Here is a 22,591-nt window from a genome sequence, read left to right as displayed (position 1 = left end):
ATGTCTTTGAGGTAATGCTCCAAGTTATAATTGCTTTCAGCTTTTAATGATCCCTAGAACATAACATTTGTCTTAAATTTTCATAAAATAGTGAGGCGGGTGAATTTAGATTTATGAAAACTTCCCTCTTTTTTGCTTGATTGAACAGGCGCACACTTTTTTTATACAGCTGTTATAAAATCAATATCACACTCAGCATTGTAGCAGTAGACAGTATGGTATTAAGACATGGATTTTATTGATTTCTTTTTTCAGACAGATGTCATGCTCATAAATGTCCTTACAGAGTGAATAAAGAGCCAACTACACTGCTCTACACAACCCTACGGCAACAACTTTGACAGATTCAATCCGTTCACACTATCAGCAGCAACTTCCTGTTCTTACATACAACCTTCCTCTTGCACGAGACTATTCTGCAATTCTTCTCAACCACTGTGAATTGGCTAGATGGTGTGAATACAACAATTTCATCACAGATCAACATCATAAATCCGTCAGTTGTCTGGTCACACACAGTGACTTCCCTTCTATAACGTATGTGTTCTCAGGTAGCCATACAATGAAAGCTTTGCATTGTGATGCCACAATAACAGAAGGCACAACTAGTGTACAAAAAGTGAAAGATGACAAAGCAAACAAGAGGAAACGGAGGCTTGAGAAATGTGAATGTGAAAGATGACATACTCTGTGCACTGTTAATGCAAAACTCATTAACATCAGTCCCTCCCCATAGTTAATATCAGCGGCCCCTTTAATTATCCGAGAAGCTAAAGTCAAGCCTAGTACCAACAATTCAGTCACAGTAATTCCTCATGTCCATTTTTGTTTGAATTAATAGAAGTATTGGCACCAGAAAGAAACTCACACTAACATTAAATATATTATAAATACCTAATATATCCTAAATTAATCTCTATACAATCAGTGGTGTTAATCAGTGCATTTATGTAAACAATTCAAAATATAAAACAAAAAACAAATACATTAAATATTAAAGATACTATGTTTCCAGAGTTTTGTAAACAACTCACATTTTCTTGAACGTACTGTTGCGATAACCAGAATGTCGTGAGTGGACTACAGGCGGGTTCATTCTCTCTCAGTGCGGTTTTAAAAAGGTCTTCACGATTTAGGATTCTCTGAGATGAGAATTTTAATCTACACATTCATTCGACATGTGCGGGAGACTACAAGAGCTTTACTACACAGATATATGAGGGATATGACAGTCATTTGTCTGTTTCATCACTTTATGATGTGGTGAACCACACACTTCCTTGTCAGAACCCATAACAAAGTGCATGTATTTGAAATGAAAATCTGTTGTTTCCTCAAAATCGCCTTTCTCACCCCAACCGAACGAATGACAATTATCTCATTCCTTTTAGTTCTAGTTGGCTGCAAAATAATAATTATTAAAACATTATTAAAAAAGGATAAAAAAATCAAGGGGTTTAACAGGAATAATTGTATTCTTTCAGAAAAGATCCTCTTAATGAGTGAGTAAAACGGTATAAGGCAACAGCAAAATGCCCAAATTATAAATAATAGTTTACTACCAGTGTATGGCTACAGGTGAGACCGACAAAATAAGAGTGAAGCCCTTGTCATATTAAAAAAAGAAGAAAAAAACATTTGTACAGGTGAACATAAACCACGTCTAAATGATGGATGTTCACAATAATATAAATACTATATACAATACAGTACCGCCTGGCGGATCTAAAGTGTATACATGAAGCTAGCAGAAAAATCCATTGGTTCTTTGCAACAGTGCCACAGCACTTTAAAGGTTAGCCAGGTTAGTACGCACACCTCTCATGGAGGCTGGTACTGGATTAGCATGTAGGATGTATACACAGACCCACACTAAGACTTTGAACAGGACCTCTCTCTTTTGTCTTTTTTTCATTAAGTTCTTCGTTTCATTATTATTGACGTGAATGGACCAAAGGACATGACAGATTCTAAAAGTTGTCTTACATGCATGCTATGGACAAAAGACAGTTACTCTGCCATCCGTCTTGAATCTTAAACTCTTTTTTTTTTTGTGAAGGCATCATTTAGTGCTTTTTGTAATGTACAAAAATACAAAACATAACAACCGATAATCCACTCTGAATGTTTTTGTCCAAAGATGGTACACATGCCACTTCCTGTCCTATATGAATCTGTTAGCTAGTCACTTTGAATTACCTATGATATTATTTTGGCAATTGAACAGACAGTGCAGATTTTTTTTTTGTTCTTGCAACTGAGGAGTATAATTTTAGACCCATTCAGATAGATGTAAAAAGCTTATATCCGATCATAAAGTTCAACAGGACGTGGACCCATAGGAAGCAACAGAACAAGCGTGTGGTGTTAATGAAGGTCCGAACCACTTTCTACTAACAGGAGCACCCGCTTTCAGTGGCCGGAGGATCCGGCTGTTTGTCCAGCTTAATGTCGATCACTGGGAGGGGGATGTGTGTCAAGGAAAACAAGGAAATGGTGTTAAGTAGCTTTCCTCTTCACTCTGTAAAAAAAATGATTAGAGTACCGGTACGTTTTACAAGAAAATACTATTTCATTCTTTCTACTTCAAGATCTCACATTTAATACAAAGTGTTATTTGCAATTTCTGAGTGAAAATTGTTTCAAAGCAAATCCTACACCAAATTTATTTCAGTATGAACTATTATTGTTATCTCTTATTAAATGTGTCTTATTAAATCTATCTTTACTTTCATAAATTATTGTATTTGGGGTGAAAACGCAGTCAAAAAGTAAACCATGTATAGTGAATATTGATTTTATCATGACAAGTTGGTGTTATTGGAAAAAGAGCCAGGCAGTTGGTAGAGAGGGGTTGAAAAACAAGGCTTGATGATGTCAGCTATGTATATAAAGTTGGAGCAGGCTATTTCATTTTAGATTACATAGACAAATATTTTTTCTTTAAAATATATGTGCGCCTCTACAGTAAATCATCCACTAAAAGATGAGGAAATTTCATGTTGACTGACTAGAATTGAGTTGAGTGAATTGTGTAATTTTAGTTTCACTAGCGGAAATGTGAATGGAAAAATAATGATTGTTTCCAGTTTTCTCTCCATCTTCCATTGGTCGAACCAACAGACAGTCCCACCCCAAACTCACAGTATTGGTTTGGACACTGTTGCAGTGTTTGGATGGACAGGATGCTTAAACAAACATTTTGATTGCACCACAAAGCCAAGGGTTTATACTTTCCAGGGAAATCAACCTAAAAAGGGCATATTCATTTGGTTTACTCGTTTTGTCTCTGGGACACATCCTCAAAAACAACACATATCACCTTTAAATGTCACGCATTAAAGGATACTTCCTTCTTTGTTATTATCATCCAAGCTCTCCATTCCGGGCAAAGCAGCAGCCACTCGCCGAAACAACTGTTAAACCAAACAGAAAGAGAATGAAATCAGACAAAGATTTTTTTCCAGAGCCGACTGGTATATCTAAAGCCCTTTTGGGCAACAACTCAGTGGCTAAATCAAATCTTTTTAGAGCTTTCCATGTGTCATGTTACAGGGCATGAGCTTAATTAAATTACTCTACTGGATCAAATCCATTTGCCTTAGTAGTGCTCTGAGACTTACCTGTTTAACATTGCTGCCAGTCTTTGCACTAGTCTCGATAAACATCACATTCAGCTCTTTGGCCCGCTGCTCCCCCTCCTCTATAGTGATTTGCCTATCAGAGCAAATGCCATCATAATGCGTTACAATTAAAGTAAATTAAACTGATAATTTTGTGTAAATTAATTGAATACATTTAAAAGAAAATAAAAAATTAAAATGGATACGGTAGTGACACTTCCAAATGAAGAATTCTAGCACAACATTTTTTTATATTAAATGTTAATATTACAGCTGGGTTAAAAATATTGATTTCACGATTTTAATTGATTCTCATTTTGAAAAACTTAAATTCCAAGAATCGATCTTTCAGTCTATGCTGTTTTCAGCTGATGGATGAACAAAGCTTTGCAGCATGCCTCCCATCCAATAAATCATAATAAGATTTGAGCTTTGTTACTTCTGATATGAAGTCTTAGTTTTGAAATTCTGTCAATTACGAAATTCAAACAATAAATACAGTTCTGACACTTTTTAATGTGGCGTGACAGATCGCTGTAGCGTCTCAGTTCAAGTGAAGCAGCAGCGCGAAGTGCACGTTAGTTTATTTCCTATTGTAATGTAACCTCTTTTTTCCGCTTTACTACTAGTTACAGCACAAAATGAACATGAATGAACATCAGAATGTATGTTGAAAAATACAGTACAACTTATCGAAATCCATATCATGACATGTAATCGCTTAATCAGCATTTCAACTGCGGAAAGATGTTAATTAAAACGGCTTGTAAACAATATGTCACGTAATCTTTCATTTACCTCAGAAAAGCAATTCAAAACTCGTTAGTCAGCTAGAAAAATGAACTCTAGAGAGTTAAAATTTCCTTATGTGTAATTTAAATTTAAGTAGCCTACAAATGGCTATATTATAATATTATAATTAACCCTGTATAGTTCACAGCATTAATTGAGAGACATTTTTTCCCTTGAGGAAATTTGCCATGTACTGTATCTGATAGGCCTGAATTAATCGATATCGAATCGACCTGAATCGAATCGTAAGCTTGTGAATTGAATTTGAATCGAATCGAATCGTGAAAATTTGTCAATGCCCATCCCTAGTTAATATCATCAATGACTCCACCTCTTTTCCTCTAGGTCTGTTTTGTTGCCGACCAGCATGATAATGACATCACTTCCCCTCTCTGTTCTGACATCATCAATCCATTTGGAGGTTAGCTGGAATGAATTGACATCTGGAGCAAGAGAAGAAAAAATCTCAGTCTAATTGGAGTATCAAGTTGTTTTGTTAAATGCCTTTTGCAACATGGCAACATAAAAGCAGTTGCTTTTACATATATCATTTAATTGCTCAAAGTGTGTATGAGTGTGTGTGTGTGTGGCTCACTTGTGATATCATACACCACCACAGCCACTGTGGAATCTCTAATGTAGCTCGGGATAAGACTCCTAAACCGCTCCTGCCCTGCAGTGTCCCATAGCTGTAACCTCACCTGCAAAAAAAGATACGAGACATACTTGTAGAAATAATTATACATTTTGATAACTGCACTAAAGTATATATATATATATATATATATATAGTTTCAAAGCTTCTTACAGTTCGGTCCTCCAGATACATGGTTTTTGATAAAAAGTCAATTCCAATAGTTGCCTGTAATGACAATAAGATTCAAAGTAAGATACAAAATAACATAGACATCTGAAAAACTCTTTGTAAACTTCTACATTAATGTATGCACACACACAAAAAAGAGTTTACCTGATAAGTGTTGTCAAAACTGTCATACATGAACCTTGTAATCAGCGATGTTTTCCCAACTGTAACATAAACCAACAAAACAGGATAATGTTCAGATTTTGATGAATCACACACACAGTGGAGTAATTAATGGCTTGTTTGTCCTGACATAACCCTATTCACTGTGTTTTCACTAATTGAATTACACTGCCATATGCTGAAACAAAGAACTGTCTTAACCTCCGTCCTTCAAATGACAATGCATTTCTTAAGGATTACACAGAGATCAGTCATTTGGACATCACTGTTATTTAGAGTTACAACAACGACATGAAAAATAGCTTGGAAAAATGCGGCAGAGCATGGAGCCACTGTGACAGCAAAATTCCTGAGTACATATTTCATACACTACAGGACTGCTTTTTTTCAGGCCAGTCTGGTCAGGCCTGTTAGTCAGGCTGAGCTGAGATACTAAAATCATCAAACAGCACAATGCCAATAGTTATACTGGAGCTCATAGAGCAAGGGGGAATAATAGTCCTATTCTTCTGTGGCTTTAGAATGAGGGTTGTTCTGCTTATATCTTGAAACAAGATCCATCAAATCTGACCAACATTTAGATTCAGGACCATGGACAGCAGAAGACAAGTGGTGGTCTTCTGATGTTAAAGGGACAGTTCGCCCAAATCCTGTCATCATTTTCTCACTCTCATGTTGTTCCAAACCTGTATGACTATTCACTATTCACTTTCATTATATGGGAAAAAGATGAGTGGTGACTGAGAGTGTCATTCTTCCTAACATCTCCTTTTGTGTTCCACAGAAAATAAAAGAAAGGTCTAACAACATAAAGGTGAGTAAATGATGAGAGCTTTTTCATTAAGTTGGCATAACATCCTGGGGGAAAAAAACCCCATTCTAGCAGGTGTGGTAATATCTATCATCATATCCAGACTGCAATGTATTGATTCTCATAGATAAGTATACAGACAGCTGTCTCTAAAAATTGTGATTAAAACCAAATATCACTTATAGCAAACCTAATGCTCTTTCATACATAGGGCCCTCTGTCTGACTGGCTGTCCATTTTCTCCATACGAACAGTGAATGATGAAGACATAACCAGGAGCTATGAGCATTACTGGGTAATATATGGCAAATAAATGCAAACTCATGACAAAAAAATATATCTCAAGAACACATGAACTTTACGGTGACGCCATGTTCAGTGTTATTATTTGCAATGTTTGGATGTTCAGTCATCAATTGACAGACATGATCTCAAATGCCCGTCTGATTACGTCTTCACAAACACCGACAGTGACACTGAGGAGACCATCATCCAGCCAAAAGAATAAACCACGATATATATTCCTATTATATAAGCTGTTCGTATAACTGCTCATAAAATGATGCATGAGGTTTTTATCTTTGCTCTGCTGAAGAATCCCATAGACACTGACTGCCAACCTGGGTGTGTCTCCTGAAAAACACACGGGAAATGCAAAGCTTCTGCGCCTTTCTGTTTCATGACATTTTCAATCAGTGGATGTTTACAGGGACATCTATACAAATAAGGCGATTTACATTTCTTTCGAATGAAATATTTCATATCGTTGTTTTGAGCGATTTAGACTGCGCTAGAATATTAGCGATCAATAATTTAATCAGACCTTCTGCCTCCAATGGAACATGCAAGTGACAATAATTAACAGTTGTTCAAATAACGAGTATATTACGTTATATTCACAGGTGCACGTTTAGTAGTGTAATGACGCTGCATAGCTATACATTTTCATGACTAATCAAAAATTAAACATATGCAACCGACTTGTTTGACAGGGAATCGATATATTTCATCGTTTGAAATAACACCACAAACAAGCAGACACACAAAAGAATCAACAACACACTAATGTACTTCATGCATGTGTAGAAAGGTTAATGGGTTCGTGTCTAAACCCAGTCGTGGCAAACCCAAAGACTCACCGCTTTGCTCCCCAAGAAAAACAAGTTTGAATTTCCGTAAAGGGTTCCCAAAGTCACTTCCCATGGACATGATTGCTTTAATGGCACGGTTGTTATGGATTAATATGTACAGGTGATACCAGTCTTGCGAGAATGCAGATGGATAATCTTCGGTCGCGAATCGATGGATATTGCAGTACTGCTCCGCGATGTCAATTCTCCAGCCCTGTGCGCATGCGCAGTGGTGGCGATACGCCCGTCTGATATCACTGTGTGTTTACGGAAACGTCCCCGTAAGCTCTCTTCGCACACCAAACCGCAGGCCATATGCATCCGTTGAGCAATGTTTGCATCCGCACATCTAAGAGCAACGCATAATTGTATACTTGTTATGCCATTTTTGTGTGTCTTTTGCAGACACTCGACGAAGACTGCATTAATAAGCTGTCGCTATGTGTGTAGCCTACAAGTGAATAATTATGAATGGAAGGTGTCAAACTGTTGTAAGCTTTGTCTGTGTCAGACTATGTGCAAATTACACTGTAAAAGTTGTTGTTACTTTATGTGATATCAATAGGAGATATAGAAAATAAGAAACATTATACCTGGTAATTTATACAGTAGCTAATAAAGAAATATATGGTAGTACAAGCAATTCAATAAAAAGAATGACTGTTGGATAAGATGGTAGAGCAAAAACAGGAAAATTAAGGGAGAGAGGGACATAGGCTAATTCAAACCAGGATCCCCAAAATGAGCATCATGTGTAGGTTTGCCATAGGTCCATAATACATGATTTAATACATTTTGTTTTGACGTCAAAGACAAAACTGCAAGCAGTAAAATATGCTAATTATATCACCAAACATGCCTTTTTTGACCTATTGTATTCATAAATCTTTCTCTTCCAGTACATTGTAGTCTGAAAAGATGAAAAATTAGGGAGACATGATGTTTTTTTTTGTTTTCTTCTTCTTCAGCAGATAAATAACAAAATGGAAACCCTTTCAGAAATCTCGTGCAACAGTGGAGGATAATTTGAAAATGTATCCCAATTAAATTAAAGGCTGTGCCTAATATTAGTGGTGAGATCATTACTGTGTCCTGAAACTGTCAATGCATGTTATGTATACCCTGATAAGTCTGTTTGTCTGCAGTTTTCTTCATAATCTACAGCCCTGGGGCTAAAAAAAAAAAAAAAATAGATTAGAAAACTAGGTTATATGTTTACTGGAGATGACGTTGACAAACATTCAGAATGTATAATGACTCTTAGTAGTTTTATGTTATACTGAACGATGCACTCTTGGATATGATACAACATAAGGTGGGCGTTGTTGGATTACAAATTTCTTAAATGTTTAATTTAGTTTGCAACAGTAAAAGTTGAGTACATTGAAGTTAGCATTTTAAGGTTAGGTTAGGATAATAGTAACAACAGTTTCTGCCAGTCCTGTTTTTCTCTATTGTGTTTTAAATGAGTCAGATCACTGAGATTCTCACTTTCGGAGCCCAGACGTTGAATCATTAGGTTGATTGACTTTCACCTTTTGTCTTTAATGTCTCTCGGATGGCTCTTGGAATTGGAGTTCCTGGCCAGTATCAGCATGTGAATAGTTATGCTGATTCAATTGGACTCAGAGTAGGGTGTGTTCCCACTTCATTTGCATGCTTTATTCAGAGTTCCCGCCTCTATGTAATCCCTCCCCCTTGGAATGTATATAACTACAATGCATACTGTATTAGAGTCAGATCATGTTGGAAGTACTACAGCAACGTACAGGTTTAAATAAATGGTTTCTTCAGTTGAGTAGTTGTTACTCTGATGTCAAGCAGGAGAATGGTGTTTACAAGCTAGGAGCATTAACATGCCACAGCAAAAGTCATTTCCTTAACCTCGCGTCTTTCCTTTTAAGTGATGTTATAAAACACAAAATCTCTTGCTTGATAAAATGTGTTGAGTGATTTGTTGCTTCTATGTACAGTAGATGTGTTATCTTAGGTGTATGCTCAGTGTTATTCGTGTTAGACTATACTGTGTGTAGCACTGCTGTTATATAATGAGTGTTAAACTTCATCCTATATGTTTCAACACTCTCTCAGGGCGGTCTGAACATCCCTGCTGAGCACACACACATTTCACCCACTGCCGTACATGTATATTAATGTACTGAAGGTCAAATTGTTTCTTGTGAAGAAAGAAAGTGTAACAGCAAGTTATAAGGGACTCAGAAGTGATTAATCACATGAAATAGCACTTTTCAAACAAAATAAAGGTTTATTTATAAAAAGAGATAGGTCAAACATCAAAATTTGTAAAATGCACATGGCTGTAAGACTCTTTTGGCCAGATTCTTATCATTATGTAATGGTACATAATATTTAACTGATACTGCATTACAAAGTACTAAATAACACACAGAAGTCTTTAATGACATAAGTTTATCTGTATTCGAAATTCCTCAAAATAAGTCCAAACAATTATTCAAAATGATTTTTTATTCAAAATAATTATCAATTATATTGTGTTCATATACAATATAAACCATCACAGCATTGAAAATTTTCAAAAATCAAACAACTCTGCTTCTTTCTCCTTCCAGAAGGTGAAACTACGATCAATATATTTACAAATTTCATCATTACTAAAAATTGAGAAATCATTGCTTCCATCTCTGCTGAGATGTCCTCCATCAATTGGTATGGTATTCTCGATGATAACTTGTGGCACAACTTTAACCTCGGCACAAGAATCCTTTACAGATACCTTGAAAATCCCATTTTCTCTTTCCCCAAAGTATTGCATTTTGATGTCCTCGAAACCATCTTTCCACTCGCGTCTCCCAGCTTCAATGTCCCCGAGGACGGCCCGGTGGAAGTCTCGGACTGTCTCCCAGGGAAAGTTCCCTATGTGGTCGAACACCTCAAAGCATAACAGGTGCCTCATCTTGCGCTCCTCAGCTGGGAGGTCCTGCTCGAGAATGTGAAAATAGCCGAGCATAAACAGGTCAAGGGTCAGGCTGTCATAAGCAACAGGAGCGCCGTCCACGCGAGGAAGGAACTGCTCGGGCGAGTAGGTCACACGCTTCCTCTGAAGGCTCCGGATCTGTCGTGACGGGACCCCTGAGGTGACGCGTTTCCAGTTGCCAATCATCTTGTCTATTGCGGTTCTTTGCCTGTAGAGATGATACAGTGATCTGGTTCCTGGCTTGGATACTGGAGTTGTTATTCCTTCTCCTGTAAGAGTGCCAAGCTCTTGTTTTATCTTGGCTCGCAATGATATTGCATACGCAGACCTTTTCCAGTGGCTCAAAAAGAGGACAACGATACGCTCCTTCCGCAAGCAAGTGGTCTCCATCACTTTAGTTGCATCTTTGCCCGGTGCCTGTTGACATTTTATGGCACTGTCATTAACGTGATTTATGTCAGTGCTTTGGATTGTCCCCACGGACTGCTTATTTCGATTTGTTGATGTAGACAGTTTTTGCTGCCTTGTGTCAGATGTGTTGTTTAAAAGGCCAGCAAATGGGTAGATGTTTCCTATCTGACCCTCAAAGTTGGACCTCAAATTTCTCACAGATACTCCTGACTGCTGGATCTCCAGTTCCACCTTCTGCCTACGTCCTCTGATTGAACTTTGCCTCTCTGGCTGGTATGTGAAGACCGATGCCAGATCCGTGTTACAGATCCCATCCTCGCCGTTTGTTTCTGAGAGGTTTGTCAGGAGCAGTGACATGCTCTTTACTATATTTGAGATCCGATTGTACCACACAGGAAGAGGTAGAGATTCCTCCATGTTTTGGAGCTGCTGGCACTGGGTGTTGACGGTGATATTAACGATAGGAGCAGGAAGGATGGCCCTAAGTTCCTCCGCCAGCCGGGCAAGCTCTAGTTCATAGGCCTGGCATCGTTTTTTAAGGGAAATTGTTTCGATCTGTCCCTCCAAGTAGACCAGGTCATCTTCAGTAAGCAGTTCTCCAAAGGGGCCCAAAATTACATTGTGTACTTGGGAATACCTCCAACCGTCCACCTCAATATTTTTATCACCGTTGTCCTGTATAAGACGAAACAATTGTTATTGTCATATTGTCATATGACACGGTGTGTTATGGAAGGACATTTTAGCAATACAGTTTTATGTTGGAGGGGTTTAAGCAGTTTACTTTTCTGCAGGGGTTGTCTTCTTTTTGCAGTCGAGCCTGAAGCTTGCGCACCATAACCTGCCTCTTCCATTCAGCAATGGGCCTCCCGTTCTCATCATGGGTCGGGATCAGAGAATCAATGTCAGCAAGATTCGCTTCGAACTCTGCAAGCGGAACAATTCCATTCTCTCCTTTCTGGAAACAGATTCATACATATTATGATATCACTATACTGCCTCAGTTGCAAATAAATACATTCACTTCAAGTCAAAATAAAATGGCATTTGCAAACTATTTTACATTTGTACAGTCAGACCTGAATGTAAATTTACCACTCCACTCTTGAAATACTGATCACACCCACTTTTGAGAAAGTTGAGGTCAAGTTCTAATGAAGTGCTAAACTTGTAAATGAAATTACTGATTTATTTCATATGATTTGTCCAGTAAAATGTGCATAAGAGCAATAATTATACATATTGGCAAGATTTTTAAGAGGCTGCATTACCCAATACAGTAAGTCCAAGCCTATACTGTAAAATAGCCTACTTCTGCCACAGAATAAAACATTTTTTATTATTATTCTGTGGCAGTTTCTCACACTTCTGACTTTATTTTACATTTATATCTCAAAATTTTGAGTTACCATCCCGCAATTCTCCAAAGGGGAGACTACCATCCCGCAATTCTGACTTTTAGCACTGAATTGCAAGTTTGTAACACACATTTATTTCTCACAATTTCAAGTTTATATTAAAAAAATTTCCCCTTGGAATTCTGGCGGAAACAGGCTTTCAAATATATAGGTTACATCAGCTGAAAAGGAAAAATGTTTCAGAGGCAGAGTAAGTCATTACATTTTGATGACAAAATATGAAGAAACTTGTTTTCTTTGGAATAATATGTACTGATGATGTGAGGACAATAAGACCTGAAAGATAAGAAAGTACATTGGGTAAATTGTGATTTCATGTTGACTTTTTCAATGTTAAGGCTAGCACGTACATTTATTGTTTGTCCAGTGAAGACCGCTGTGATTCCTGCTTGTTTCAGTGACCTCATGGACTTATGAGATAAAACCGCTTCCTCTTCCTCAAGGTGTTTCTTCATGTTAAATGAAGTTACAACTATACACCAAAGACAGAAAATGAATTAACTTTAGAAATATATTTTCTTATTATGGATGTTGACCTTTTTGTCAATTAGAGGCCTGTAAAGGTCTGTAAAAACAAATGCAGGGTCATGCACTCTCACCTGTAGAGGCCACTTGCACATGCTGAATGGTTCCAGCTCCAGCTTTTTTAGCCTGTGAGGAGGCCGGTATTGCAGTTGAGGAATCCACACATGCTGGAGAGGGCCGGGGCTGGGGAGGCACTTCATTCACCGGCTGCTAGGAACAGCAAAACAGCCGAAGCAATTAAGAACAAGTGTGTCTTGTCATATTTGTTAATAATTAAAAATCATCACCTTGGTATTTTCCATCCGGCCACTATGTTCACAGGACTGATTCTTAATGTCCTGGTAGGGGTTGGTTGTGTTAAACAAGGTCCTTTCCTCCTCTATGAGAACAAAGTCTGCAGACTGCTGGAGCAAAGCAATGCAAGAACAGTGTTTTTCTGAATTAAAACTCAATTTCTTCACAGTATTAGTAAGTAAAAGAGTAAAATACAGGTCTAGAAGCACAATGTACATCTTGATCTGCCCCCCAGCGAGCGAAACAGGAGCACAAACTGTTTAGCATAGCAGACCTCCCACTTAGTTAACAAAGGAAAACTGCCTATAGAGTTCAGTCATCTGATCGGATGGTTCAAATGACCCATACCTGCAATTGCAGTGATTGACTTCTTTTATGGCCATTAGCGAACTGTCTTCTTGCTTTTAAAGCTTGCTAAATTATTTTTTAACATTCATAATGTGCCATACAGTTACATTACAGCAGCAGAAAATGAAGACATAACCTTTTCAATGCAAGGTATACATGTATTCATACACTACCGTAAAACATTTTGGCATCAGTACATTTTTTTTTTTTTTTTTTTAGAAATGAATACTTAATTTTTCAGCAAAGATGCACTAAATTAATTAAAATTGACAGTAAAGTCATTTCTAAGGTTACAAAAGATTTTTATTCCAAATAAATCTGTTCTTTTGAACATTCTGTTCATCAAAAAAATTCTGAAAGCCATGACCATGGTTTCCACAAAAATATTAAGCAGCACAACTGTTTTCAACAATGATAATAATAATGAAAAGAAATCTTTCCTGAGCATAAATGTTTTCATCTATTACCTAATTATTTGTGTACACCATAATGACAGGATGTTATTAGTCATGCTTTAATATAGTCTTTCTTGATAACATTCATGATATGCACAATATTTTCCCAAAGGCAGTTGTTTTGTAATCTGATATTGATTTTACAGTTTTAGAGAAGCATTACTGAGAACACCCAAGAAAAACTCTTATATGATTGCTCAAACCAAGAAGCAATACATGTTATAGTTATTTTGAAGATATTTCAAAGATTATTTTCTTTGCAGTATTATTTTCAATGAATGTGTAAAATCCTACACATTTAATTAATAAGCTTCACATAATAAAATATATAAAAGAGATGTTATATATAAGAATGTTATATATAAAATCTGAAATAACTTACAGTCCACACCTTCACCGATCAAGTCGTCACAAAGTATAACAGTGGAGTGTAATGAGAGCATCAGTGCTCCAGCCATCCAGTGGCCAAATGCTTAAGGATCAGCGCACTATAAACAGTGAGCTCAGACAGGAGGTCTTCATAGTAAAGTATAAATAATTAAAGGGTGGGATTAGGTGAACCGTTGTTCTTTACAAGTTTAAAAGTCTAAAGGCTGCCACACGTTCCTCAGCACACGTTCCTTGCCATGCTTCACCAAAGCACAAGTGTGTTTTTCTTTACAGTCACTAAACACTATTTGCTGTTCTGAATGTCTTGTAATGTGGTAAGAGTATTACTTCAGTTCCACAAAAGGGCAAAGACCAAAGAACAGGTCTTGATGGTGAATCGATACACAAACATGAACAGACAGTTCTAATCTCTATTGTGGTGTCACATTAGTATCTATCCGTAACTAATTTGCTGTTACGCAAATTTAAACGAGCTTCACTTAATACCTCTCTGTCACAGGCACCTCAACCGACCGCGAGCAAAGAGGTCAACACACATCAGTTACACAGACGATTACATATGCAGGAGGAACAGATCAGGCAATTCTATCTAAGCATCAAATCACACCAACTCTATTCATTTGCAGGCAATTCATGCAGGCTCTATTGTATTATATTATATTGCTATACTTACAGATTTTTTTATTAAATATGGAAACATTTATGTAAACATATGTAAATTCTACTTTCAAATTTGTACAGTTTTAAATTTAATTCCCTCAATTGTCAGACAACTTATTCCATACTGTATATACAATTAATAAATAATAATAAATTATTCAACCCACATTGCAAATCAGGTTTATTGGCAAAATTTACAGACTTTCAAATGTTTGCAAAGAACAAATCAAACAAAAGCTACTGAAATAGCTCAACACAACAAATGTTTCAAGTGGTTTCCCCAAATTCAACTGAAAATGCAACTTTTAATGACTTCTGCAGTCTCAAAATGATTCAACCCCTTCATGGCAAGCATCTTTAGTACTTAGTAGAACACCCTTTTGCTGTTATGACTTGCTGCAAACAAGATGTATAACCAGACACCAGCTTCTGGCAGTGTTTTTGAGGAATCTTAGCCCATTCTTCATGAGCAATGGCCTCCAGTTCAGTAATATTCGTGGGTTTGCATGCCGCAACCGCCTTCTTCAAATCCCACCAGAGATTTTCTATGGGGTTCAAGTCAGGTGACTGATGCCACTGTAGAATCTTCCAGGACTTCTTCTGCAACCAAGCCTTGGTGGAATTTGAGTGGAATTTGACTTGCCTGGGATCATTGTCCTGTTGGAAGTTCCAATGACGCCTAAGCTTCAGCTTCCTCACTGACGGCATGACGTTTTCACCTAGGATTTCCTGACACTACAATGAATCCATCTAGCATTCCACATGCTGCAGTTTTCCAGTGCTAGAGGATGCAAAACATCCCCAGAGCATCACCGAGCCTCCACCATGCTGAGTGATCTTATCAGCATATATGCTTCCTTCTTCTTCCTCCAGACATACCGCTGATCCATAGGGCTGAAAAATTCGAGTTTTGTTTCATTGGTCCACAGAACAGAATCCCAAAACCTCTGTGGCTTATTTATGTGATTTTGAGCAAACTGGAGCCAACTTTTCTTGTGCTTTTGGGTCAGTAGTAGTGTTGTACATCTTGGAGTTCTGGCATGTGTTTAGTACACGCCTTACTGTGCAGTTGAAACCTCAGTGCCTGTTGCCACTAAGTCTTGCTGCAGGTCTTTTGCAGTCACTTGAGGAGGGTTTTTCTGAACCGGCCTTCTCAGAAATCTGGTTGCAGCCGTTGATAGCTTCCTTTTTTTGCCCCGTCCAGGTAGTGTAACCACTGTTCCTTTAACTATGAAATTGCGAACTATGCTTCCAACGATGTCTCCACGATGTCTCTATAGGAACATTTAGTGCCTTCGCTATCTTTTTTTTGTATCCTGTTCCTTGTTTGTGAAGGGTGATGATATATTCTCTTAACTTTTTGGATTATTCTTTTGACTTAGCCATATTTCTAACATGCAGTCAAACATGACACTCAACAAACCTAGCCAGTTCAGATATTTCATGTGTTCTAGCTCAAGCACACCTTGTGCAACTAATGAAACTCTTGATTAGTTGCATCAGGTGTGCTTGATACAACACCTGTTTTGAAGATTTGTGCTGTTGTGAGGGATTCTATTCAGGGGGTTGAATAATTTTGAGACATTAAAATTTTGAGTCATTAAAAGTTGCATTTTCAGTTGAATTTGCAGAAACCACTTGAAACATTTGTTGTGTTGAGCTATTTCAATTTCTTTTGTTTGATTTGTTCATTGCAAACAGCTAAAAGTCTGTAAATTTTGCAAATAAACCTGATTTGCAATGTGGGTTGAATAATTTTGATTACAACTGTATATATATATATATATATATATATATATAGATAGATGAATAGATTAAGCAATTCTTAAGCTTCATATCAATTATATTAATTTTCAGATACTTTATAAGGCTCTATTTTATTATATATTATATTAATTATATTATATTATATTATTTAAAAAAATGTTTATATATTTTTAATTTCATGCCAAATTAAAAAAGGTTTTATTGGAGATTATATGCTGTAGAGAAAAGTGTAATTTATAAATTATTTTACAAATTGTAAAATAAATAAAAAGTGCCATGTGTCAATTTTGTGCGTGAATGTTTTGAATTATATTAGAATTAACCCGTCTATTTTGCATTATGTCTGCCATTTTCTCCATTAGCTTTCTGTTGTAATAATTAAACTGATCTTATGATTATTCCTCCTGTACACCATAATTATTGTCAAGAACCCCACTGTGCTTCTCACACTTTCCTTTGGGGACACCCGTACACACTGAAGCCATGCCAGCATAAACAAACAAAACATCGGCACACAAACTGGTGAGAACGGCACATCTCTCTCTCATCGGCTTTGTGATGGATTGACTGAGCATGAGTGACTCCAATCACACAGGAGTAAAATGCCCTCTGACAAAACCACTGACTGCGTTTATGAGCCTCTGCCTGACACCTGAGACTGAGGATCTTATATCGTCCTCACCCCTGGGGCTCTGGAGCTCATGCTGAGAGGGGCGTGCGTGAGTGATAGCTGATAGGTCCTTCATGCGCCAACCAGACAGTACTGAGTGTCTCGCTAATCAGCTTGTGTCAGGCCATAACGCTTTAATATGCCATCGTAGTTATGCTATCAAAAGAAAGGGTGACGCTTGCATAGTTTCCACTTCATTTATGAACAAATGACGTATCTGATGCCCTTTTGCAAAGGAGTGACAAAGGAAGCGGAGCTGAAATATAAGTATTAAGTGAGTTATGTAGAGAGCATTGGTGTTTATGATACTATCAGAAGTCTTGTTCATCGCTGAGTTCTCTCGAATGGATTCTGACCTTTTGTCTATCACTCAAGTTATGGATGACATAAAATGTTCAGCTACACTCTAAATAATCAGTCTACAAATGCACAAAAAGGGACTAGGCAATTCAATCATTAGATTAGATGACACAAGAAACATTTTTACAATGACAACATTCTCCAAGAGAATAAATACACACTTGTCAACACTTTTACTCTTAGCAGACGTGGATCAAATTATAATCAAATTATTGATGCCTCTGTTATTAAAGGATTAAAGGTATCTGTTTAGCCTTCGTGAATGTTCCTGTGAAGAATATCTTGGCCCATATCTAATAAATAATGGAGAACTTCTTCAGCAGGAATGAATCAGTTGGTCGCAGTGTGGGGCTTAATAAATGCACTTTAATGTGTTTCTTGTCCTCTATTTTGTAGCATGACTCAGCCAATATGAGCTACTATTTCATTAGCTCAAATATATTCATGCAAGAGAAGTGGAGTGTTTGCCTGTAGGTGGCAGCAACAGTTTGCTATTATAATGTGGAGCATTACCAAAACCCAGACCATCAGCTGTTGATGTTTGCAATATTAATGGGTGTAAAGCACTTAAGTAAATGTAATTAATTGGTATACTTAAGTATTATAATTAAATGAGGAAAACTTTATCCAAGTGTGGAATATGACACAGTATGCATAATTTACCTTAATTACAGTTCGGGTTTTATTCTGCATTGATTTGATCAACAGTAATATTGTGAAATATTATTACAATTTGAAAGAACTGTTGTCTATTTTAATATATTTTAAAATTAAATGTATTCCTGTGATGGCAAAGTTGAATTTTAAGCATCATTACTCCAGTCTTCAGTGTCACATGATCCTTCAGAAATCATGATGATTTGATGCTCAAGAAACATTTCTTATTATTATCAGTGTTGAAAACACTTGTGCTGCTTAATAATTTTGTGGAAGTCGTGATACATTTTTTCCGGATTGTTTGAGTTCTGAACAGCATTTATTTTAAATAGAAATCTGCTGGAACATTATAAAGGTCTTTACTGTCACTTTTGATCAATTTAATATGTCCTTGCTGAATAAAAGTGGGGTTTCTTTTTCAAATAAAATAAAAATAAAATCTTACTGACCCCCAAATATTTGAACATTAGTGTATACGGAAGAAACTGTATGAAAATGGACAGAATTAACTATGTAAAACTGTTCTTGCAGTCAAAGAAGTTGTGCTGAGGAAAGTACTAATTATCTTACATGAGCATCTGCATCACGGAGGAAGTTGGCACAATCGTGATAGCCATTATATTCTGCCAGGTCCACTGCGGTAAACCCATCCGAATCTCTCTCCAGTGGACTGATGTGATTGTTCAGCAGCACTCGGCAGCACTGAGGGAACGAGAGATTACAGCTGTCATTCAAAACCTTCAAACACTACTTAAACTGTGTAATCCTCAGAGTTGTCATGATAAGGATCTGTGATTGGAAGTGAAGGAACGTTGACAGACACCTCCAGTTCTCCATTCTCCGCTGCATCATGCAGGGGGGTCCCACCCCAGAGGTCTTTCAGGACTTTTGCTCCCATGAGTAAGAGACGCTCCACGATGCGATGGTGACCCTCGCTAGCGGCGAAGTGCAGTGCTGTGGCTCCATCCTTGTCCTGACAGGACAGATTCAGATCCGTGAAGGAGGCCTAAAGAGACCCATAGAGACAGAGTCAGTGATAACACTTACACAACTCTCAAATACATTCAATAAAACCTGAGGGAAATCATGCCAAAGTGACTGAAGCAGCTGTAACTCACCAGCCAGACCACCAAGGCGTAGTGTCCCATGTGGGCAGCTGCATGCAACACACTCATGCCATCTTTGGCCTGCACATGGACATTTGCACCACAGTCCTTCACCAGGTATTCTACCACATGCAGATGCCCCTCCTGACAGGCTAGATACAGTGGAGTGGCCCCAGTACCTGTCTGGCAGTCCACACACCTGCACAAATACATTTTAGACTTTGCACCTAGACTACAGCATAATATAAATCTTTGCTTAACCCTTTCCCCGCCAGCATTTAAAAAAAAATTAAAAATTGCCAGCCACCACCAGCATTTTTGATAATTTTCACAAAAACTGAATGGGCCCCAGAATATTTTGTTGTATGAATATTTGAACATGCAATAAATCAGAAGAAAAATGCATTGCATTCCTTGTTTCATCAACACTTGTGGGTAAGTTTCATATAAAAGCAACATTTTGAGCAAAAAGTTGAAGAAAAAAAATCACGTTTTTGTCAAAGACTACAGCTGTATCGAATTCAGAATGATAATCAAAACATAGATGGAGGAGATCGAGTCCATCACCAACACCCCCACTTTCAGTCCTGTAGCTCATCCTGGGTCGACATTTCATTCAGTAGCCTAACATTATGTTTTGATTTATATGACGTTTAATGTTAATGTTATTTATTTATTATTAATGTTTAATGTCACGTTATTTTACATATGCATATGATTAGCCTACATATGATATCGCTTGTTTCTGCATCTTCCTTGGACGTGTTTGGATTCTGAGAATCCGGAGATTCAGTACTTTAACAGAATCAGATGATGCGTAATAGCGCCCCCTACCGTATAACAGTGAAAACACGGAAAATCCCGGCTGGGAGAGTTCAAGTCGACCTACAGCTCATACCAGTGAAAGTCCCCCTATGATGAAAATCCAGCTTTTAATGTTGTTTATATTTCTATGTGGTGTTTTTAATATGCTTTAAGACAAACTATGTGCGAAATTAATAAGTCAACACCATTGCTGAATATTTTCTGTAAAACTGCAGTGAAAAAAAGGGAAAAAAAACTTTGGTGATCAAAGATGAGTTTTAAGGGATAAAATTGACTACAGGGTGTCAGGTATGCTTTCATCCTTTGACATGAATCCAATCCAATTCAGAAAATTCTGTTTATTCAAACCTTAAACTTTACAATCCAATTCACATATTCGCTTACATGTGTAGCCTATTGCATGTAGGCCTATTCCAAACAAAATGCCCAGTCGCTGTGTTCAGAAAGAGTATAATTATTTTTCAAATTTTAGCAAATATTTAGTCTCTTCCACTGACCATTCACATTCGTAAGATGTAAAACGTATGTAAATATACGCATTGCAGCACAGGACGTATAGTATGTGAAAGATATTTTTGAAGCTGAGAAAATAGTCAGATTCGAGCGTTTACATGATTAATTGTTCTGATTATTTCAGGTCTACACTGCCCCTTGCAATCCGATCGAAATTTCATTCAGAGCTCACATACAGATTATTTGGTTGCATGTAAACGTAGCTGTTAAGAGGTATACCTCTATTGCATCATTAAGTAGAAGTTGGTGGTTGTGCAGATGTACAGTAAACACACAGGTGGCGTCATGTGGCAGGTAAGAGGCTCCTCATGTATTATAGACAGAGCCCAGATGGTGGGTTTGACATGTGTCAGATGACCTTTTCCCAGCCTCCCTGATGAGTAACAGCTCCCAAGAAAGGGCAACTTGACTCTAAACTGCTGCCTTCGTGTGTATTTGTTTAAGCATGATGACTCATAGTTTTGTCCATACGCAAACATACACAAATTATGTGGAGCATTTAAAAGTAGTGATGAACTAAAATATATTTAAAGAGTGACTACATAAGAAAAACAATCATGCTTTGGTCAATCATAATTATGACAGCTATAAGTATGACATAAAAGGTAGAAATTACAAGAAACTAAGTAATAAATATGAAATAAAAAGTCTAAATGATGAGATATTAAGTCAATTATGAGATAAAAAGTCAACATATTGAAATACTAAGTCAATTATGAGATAAACATTTGACATTTTTATGACTGTTTATATAATTATGTCATAATTGTTTTTATGTCATAATTTTGACTCATAATTGACTTAGGCCTGGTTTCACAGACAGGGTTTAGATTAAGCCAGGTTTAGGCCTTAGTTCAATTAAGACATTTAAGTAGCTTTTATAAACATGTATTTTAAAACATTACTGGTGTGAATCGATGACAGAATTGCTTCAATGTAGTTGAAACACCTTTTGTTGGCAGTTTGTACCCAACTACATTTTCAAAAGAGCAGTCTGCCAGTAGTTTAACGATTTGAAATTACGAGAAGCTTCTGACAAGATTGAGGTTCAAAGTATACTGAAAGGTGAATTAAAGCGGAAGCTTTTTAGCCAGTCAGGGATGGCGTAACAGACAGTGAGCCTCACCGTGGGGAGCTGGACATGAGCAGTTTGAGGGAGGTGAGATCTCCGCTGGCTGCAGCGTAATGGACAGGTCGAGCTCCACAATGCGTCTGTGCCTCTGTACTGCCTCCCTCAAACAACAGCCACTGTACTGCCTCCGCATGGCCAAACCTGGCAGCCAGGTGCAGGCCCGTCGCTCCCTCGCCATCACGGTCCTGTAGGCCAAAACAAAGACAGGCGTCAGCATCCAATACCCAGTTTGAAGAGTTCTGAATTATGGGCATAGTAAGTACATCACAATGACCTTTCAATACACTCATACGCCATTATACCATCAGTGATATTAATAAGAGGTGCTTCTTTGCTTCCATTGTGCATCCATCATCAATGACCTGTGTAATTGACAGTAAAGGAAACTGACACAGCAGCCCATCCTCAAGAACGCCATCAATCCCCGTCAAATGTAATTTTTCTCTCAATATATCATGGCACTCACCTCAATCCCACACTTCTCCCATCTCAGCAGCCACTGCAGCTCCCGCACATGCCCGGTGGCAGCAGCATCATGGGCGGCCGTAGCTCCATTTCTCGTGCAGGTGTGGCAGGGGAAACAAGCTTCGTTTACCAGAAACTCCAGGCAGCCCAGTTGCCCGCAGCGGGCGGCGTGGTGGACAGGTGAAGCTCCCTGGGTGTCTGTGATGGCTGGACTGAGGCATCCGGACACATGCAGGGCCCTCAGAGCCTCCACATCCCCCTCACGAGCTGCCTGAATGGCCCTGTGGAGCACCAT

The 22,591-nt window shown here is 37.8% G+C and overlaps 2 protein-coding genes across 4 annotated transcripts; both read right to left on the bottom strand.

The window, feature by feature from the left end:
• Positions 1-216: 216 nt before the first annotated feature.
• On the bottom strand, positions 217-7,519 carry rab6bb (RAB6B, member RAS oncogene family b). The gene is made up of 8 exons (XM_084118955.1): positions 7,354-7,519; positions 5,386-5,444; positions 5,224-5,277; positions 5,011-5,116; positions 4,747-4,858; positions 3,624-3,717; positions 3,350-3,416; positions 217-2,458 (listed from the first exon to the last, which is right to left on the bottom strand). Exons 1-8 carry the CDS (start codon positions 7,421-7,423, stop codon positions 2,394-2,396), a joined length of 627 nt encoding a protein of 208 aa, XP_083975081.1. The 5' UTR covers positions 7,424-7,519; the 3' UTR covers positions 217-2,393.
• Positions 7,520-9,614: 2,095 nt separating this feature from the next.
• On the bottom strand, positions 9,615-22,591 carry espnlb (espin like b; the record flags this gene model as incomplete). Of its 3 annotated transcripts, none has more annotated exons than XM_084120731.1 (10): positions 9,615-11,386; positions 11,496-11,669; positions 12,480-12,601; positions 12,729-12,861; positions 12,942-13,058; positions 18,826-18,957; positions 19,079-19,261; positions 19,374-19,560; positions 21,826-22,016; positions 22,298-22,591. In XM_084120731.1, 10 exons carry the CDS (start codon positions 22,589-22,591, stop codon positions 9,899-9,901), a joined length of 3,021 nt encoding a protein of 1,006 aa, XP_083976857.1. In that variant the 3' UTR covers positions 9,615-9,898. The 3 variants fall into 3 exon arrangements, with proteins under 3 accessions (XP_083976857.1, XP_083976858.1, XP_083976859.1); XM_084120732.1 differs by having other exon boundaries at positions 12,729-12,864; positions 12,942-13,055; XM_084120733.1 differs by having other exon boundaries at positions 12,942-13,055.

Source organism: Abramis brama (genome assembly GCF_963993115.1).
Source record: "Abramis brama genome assembly, chromosome: 7".
NCBI classification, from domain to species: Eukaryota; Metazoa; Chordata; class Actinopteri; order Cypriniformes; family Leuciscidae; genus Abramis; species Abramis brama.
Note: the sequence above shows the minus strand (reverse complement) of the source record. Positions and strands in the feature narration are given on the sequence as shown.